The 5,128-nt window shown below is 38.9% G+C and overlaps 1 protein-coding gene across 1 annotated transcript; it reads right to left on the reverse strand.

The window, feature by feature from the left end:
• Positions 1-1,164: 1,164 nt before the first annotated feature.
• On the reverse strand, positions 1,165-4,482 carry LOC144639842 (membrane progestin receptor gamma-B-like). Its single transcript, XM_078499122.1, has one exon. The coding sequence runs from the start codon at positions 4,424-4,426 to the stop codon at positions 3,269-3,271; it is 1,158 nt and encodes a 385-aa protein (XP_078355248.1). The 5' UTR covers positions 4,427-4,482; the 3' UTR covers positions 1,165-3,268.
• Positions 4,483-5,128: the final 646 nt, after the last annotated feature.

The following is a 5,128-nucleotide window of genomic DNA, read 5'->3' on the forward strand; positions in this document are numbered from 1 at the left end:
AAGGCGTTTAATTGAGTAAATATACCGCTAGGTCCCCCCACCCCCCCCCTCCCCCCCCAAAAAAACAACAACAATAGTAACTGCTACAACAACAACAATTTTTTTTTTCTTTCAACAACAATCTTTTTTTTTTATTTTGTGCCCAGAAGAGTTTTACAATAAGTAGATACATGCAAGAGAAAAAATTAACAATAAAAAAGAGCACAGCCACTTAGAAATAGCTAAGGCTAATCGAGCTAAGTGGCTGGGCCAAGCGGAAAAAAATATTGCAATTAAGTTACAGAGTATAAAAAAGGGACACGATTTCCATTCACACACACACACAGACAGAGAACAAAAAAAGAAAAGTGTATGTACACACATATGAGGGCCACTAGTTTCTCAGTTTTTAACTGTAAAGTGTTTTTACCCTCGTTAAATAAAGTTATTATTATTGAATGAATGAATGAATGAATGAATGAATGAATGAATGAATGAATGAATGAATGAATGAATGAATGAATGAATGAATGAATGAATGAATGAATGAATGAATGAATGAATAATTTATTATTATTATTACACACACACAGAAGAATTACAAGCTAACGAGAGCTGCTACACTACAAGATTTATCGAAAATTTGCAGGAGGATATAGCAGAAAAAACTCAAATCAAACAAAGGATGAAGGTAAGTAAGCAAAAAGAAACAGTTTGGGTCGTCCCTCCATAAAGTTAGAATGCCACTACTTAATCATCACTTCACTAATTATAACAAAGAGGAGAGCAAAGATAAAGTTCTTAACGTGCTATTGCACGATAATATATTTTTTTGACTTTCAAAGTTACTTTAGGTGAAGTTTTTTCAAGAGGTGCCATTCGTAACGTGTAAACAGGTTTTTGTCGAATTATAACGAAAAACTATTATATATTTACATGTTTGAATTTAGACGCCAGTTCAGAATTACGTCTCCACGTTTGCAGTTCATAACTACGTGATTTTGAAATTGTTCGCCGGGATGTTTGCGTCCACAGCACAACAAGGGGATGGGTGCAGTGCGCTTGCGAGTTTATTGAGATCAAAATTATTTGGAGTACCTTAACAAAAAGACAACAAAGCCAACCCAAGTTACCCTTAAATTCACCGAGCGCTAAATACGAATACGGGACCAAAAACGAAAAGGAACAAAAGAGACCAAACTGCCCAGCACAGGCGCAAAATCCTTTAATATGGATCAAACAAAGCTATAGAGAACAAAGTCAAAATTGTTTAAACTAATAAAGTAGGAATTATCACGTGCATTACAATTATCTACCGAATGCAAATAAATTCCTCACGGAAAAGGAGGAAATGCCAAGTGAAAAATACCGCGTACGCTTGTATGTTTCTCCATTTACATCTAATTGATAAAGATAAGAAAATTGTCAAATGCTAACAGAAGAGTAGACAGCAAACGAATTGCAATTAAGCACATAAACCGCCATTCAGGTATAACCTATACACAGCGACCAGCTAGAAGGCATGAGAAGGCGTAAGCTTCTTTTGTCACTGTGCACATATTGTGTGTTTTAATCAAAGTCTTTTCGAGATATCGACGTTTTTGCATGAAGTATGAGTTGAACGTTTATCCCGTGCATTGTTCTTCGAACTTATCATTACAGTTTCTTTGTAGTTTAGTTTAACAATTTCCTATCTTCGCGGAGGAAATGCAGCCATATAATTTTGTCAAAAATGGCTCGTCCGCGCCGGGTATTTATACACATATTCCTTAACATTACACAAATAAACAGTGCAAATTTCACCGAGATCTGACAATTCTATACTTTAAAATTGCAAGGACCTTTCGAGGCAGTCGATTACGGCAGCGAAATTAGCAAATGAAACAGCAAAATATGCGTTCGACGCTTTGTTTTTGCGACGCCATATTTGAATTGTTATAGGTAGACCGCTGTTCAATGTGTTCAAGGCCGTATCGTTACGATTGCTCCACGAAAAAGCACGAACAAAAATACGGATATTTCCGACTACTGTCGGAGAAAACATTGCGCATATAATTGCGGCGTAAACAAATCGTTACACTCAAGCTGCGTTTTGTCTAGGCTCTGCGAGGGTCGGATATCAAGACCCAGGATTAAACAAAAGCCATATATACAGTGAATGCTTTCGAATTATATTTGAAGATGAAATACGAAAGAATTTTGCTGTCTTTGACTGAAATTCCACTCGAACTGCGTAGATACGATCGCATGTTGTAAAGCCGATTCATGCAACATTGCTGTCAACGGCTCAACGCGAGGTCTCTAAAAGCTAAAAGAAGCCCCCATCTCTTGCATTTGTTTTAACTTCAATAATATCTTTGAAAAGAGCGAGTTTTTTGGTATGGTTTATTTTTGACGTTTGTAATTTTTAAACGATGTAAGTGCTAGTGATTATTTATTCGTGTTTTAGTTACGCAATCCATTGTTTGTGCGACGCTTTTTATAGATCGCCTTTCAGACACACGTGCGTTGATATAAGAAAGCTGACACGTCACTTTTAAAATTGTTATATAACGTTTGTAAATGTGACAAGTCACGTTTTTTCCACAAGATCGCAAGTGATCACCCACAGCGGAAAGTAATCCCTTGAGAAATTAAAACAGTCCCTTGAGAAATTAAAAAAGTCCCTTGAGAGTTTACAAATATGTGGTTCCAAATCTTGTCCACATAACCCCTATTCTACCATTTTAGCTTGTAAACAAGCAAAAACGTCGAAAAAATGAAATAAAACAGATACAGAATAAAAAGTTTCCAAAGTAAAAAATTGTTGAAAATATTTATCTTTTGGAAGAACTCAAGTCCTGCATGAGGTCCAAAAAGAACGCCTAGATTATAACTTTTGTTCTTAAGCACAGAGTTTCACTTCTTGTAACTAATTGACATATATTTCTTTTAACATTAGTCATAAGAATTTTGTGACACATTAAGATTTTAAATTATCCTAGTCATCAGTCTGCTTGGCGGTGTAGAAAAAAGTTCTAATTCATAATTTATCAAGTAAAAACAAAGAAAATCATAACCGGAAGAAGATTTGGATACCCGGTCTTTATTAGCATAGTTTTTGCGATTTTATTTCTTCGTCTACTCCTTGAGACGAGATATCAAACACTCGAGACAGTGTTTCATCGGCTATCCAAACACCTTCAATTTCGTCAAAGATACTCCGATGCGCGTCGTATTTTCAACTCTCTTCTCGGTGTTTGGATATCCCGATGAAAAACTGTCACTGCTGTCGCTTGTGTTTGATATATTACTTCTCATCTCTTGGTTTTCGCTTTGCAAAGCTTAGTTTACCCGCAAACCACAAGACGATAGTAACATGTCCAGTCAGCACAATCATGGCCATGCCAACCGTGTTCATTACAGTCGGCTGTGAAGCAAAACGTTCCACGAGCACGCTTCGTCTTTCTTGGAGATCCATTTGTGCTGTATTGAAGGCCTGTTGAATGCCCATGGCGATCAGAATGTGAGCCAAGTTGTGACTTTGACCAAAATTATCGAAAACACCGGTCATTAGCCGCTCGGGAACTCTGGCAGCGTACAACACGGCGCCTAAACCGCAGAAAATCACGTGGCGCTTGAAATAGACCATGGACACGCCGTTATACGCCGGGTCGGCGTTCTCGCACAGTAGCAGGCGAACGGTATACGGCGACGTAATGACGAGCCAATTGACAACAAGGATAGCGACCCTGAGCACGGCTTTACAATTACGCCAACGTGGATGGCTGGAAGCACAACAACAAATGGTTACAAGGAGAGAGAAGACCGTGGAAACGGTCTGGAAAACAGCCAGCGAATCGTAAATCGCCCATGCTGACGAGCCCGCGGTGCGGGAGTAGAAAAACAGTGCTTGCCCAGCCGTAAACGTGTAAAATCCTATAGCCGCGTAATCAAAGAAGAAACATATTCTGTGGGAATTCTCCGACATGCAGTTGAAAAGATGAGCGAAGGAACTTGTGAAATACAGAACGGATATCCCCACGGCGAAGGAGATCAGCGGCAGGAAGAACGGATCATCAGTGGGTAAGGACGTCATGTTAACCGAAACGAAGAGTACCAAAGCAAGCAGGTGGCTCCAGACATTAATGGTTTCGTTTGTAGATCGAAGCAAACTTCTTATACATTCCCAGAAAGACAAACCAGGTCTTCGATATCCAGATACGATGAATGGTATTCTAAAAACATCGGGAACTTGGCAGTGTTTCATTTCATACGTCGTTTTGTCAGCCATTTTTAAATGATCTTGAACACCAGAACACCTGATTTTTTCTTCACAGTCGGTTGATTGTGAATCACTTTCGCGTCGGTAAAACTCTTTCTCCGGTTTGCAGTCTTGCGAAGAAGCCGCTTTTTCTTCACTTGGTCCTGAAGCTTGGTGAAGCCTTTTGTAAACTGTTGAATGCATTGTCGCCGTTTCAGGAAACAAAACTTGCTTATTTCAGCGGTGAGTTTTTCGATGACCTTGTCCTCCAATTTGACTGAAGTTTATTCATTCGTGGTCCTCGGTGAATTAATACCACTTGAAGATTCCGCTAAAAGGAAATGCTTTTTGCCGCGGGTAGATTTCTTAATTTCTTAATTGTTCAAGCAGCTCGATGAAGATTTTAAAATGCAAATGAATAATTTCACGTCCTGTCTTTCAAACCTGCCAAATTGCCGGTATTGGAGCAGAAGCAAACACGTTTGATTTAATCCGTCCGCTCTCACCAGTCCAGACGCTTATCATAAATAAATAAAACCATCTTCTATTGACAGAAAATAAAACCAGCCATATGCTTGGAAAGTTCTTCACAAACAGTACGAAGCCACAAATAAATATCGCGGAAAGTTCTCGCCGGCGAAACTGAGAACAAGACGAAACGATCAAACGGTCAATCTCGCTCTCACATCGTTGTCTGTCGCTCGCGATTGTGTCGTACGACGTTATCGTGGGCCTCGTCACTTCAATTTTAAATCATTTTTTTACCGGATTTGTTATACAGCTGAAGATAACTCTCAGCGGAAGAATAAAACACTTGTTAACCAGACAAAAGACATTTTTGAAACCTGGCAACTATCTCAGTCGAGTCGCCTTTGTTGCATAAATTTATATATTTAGAAGGTGAAT

Source organism: Oculina patagonica, unplaced genomic scaffold (assembly GCF_052425735.1).
Source record: "Oculina patagonica isolate OP01 unplaced genomic scaffold, crgOcupat unplaced1385, whole genome shotgun sequence".
NCBI classification, from domain to species: domain Eukaryota; kingdom Metazoa; phylum Cnidaria; class Anthozoa; order Scleractinia; family Oculinidae; genus Oculina; species Oculina patagonica.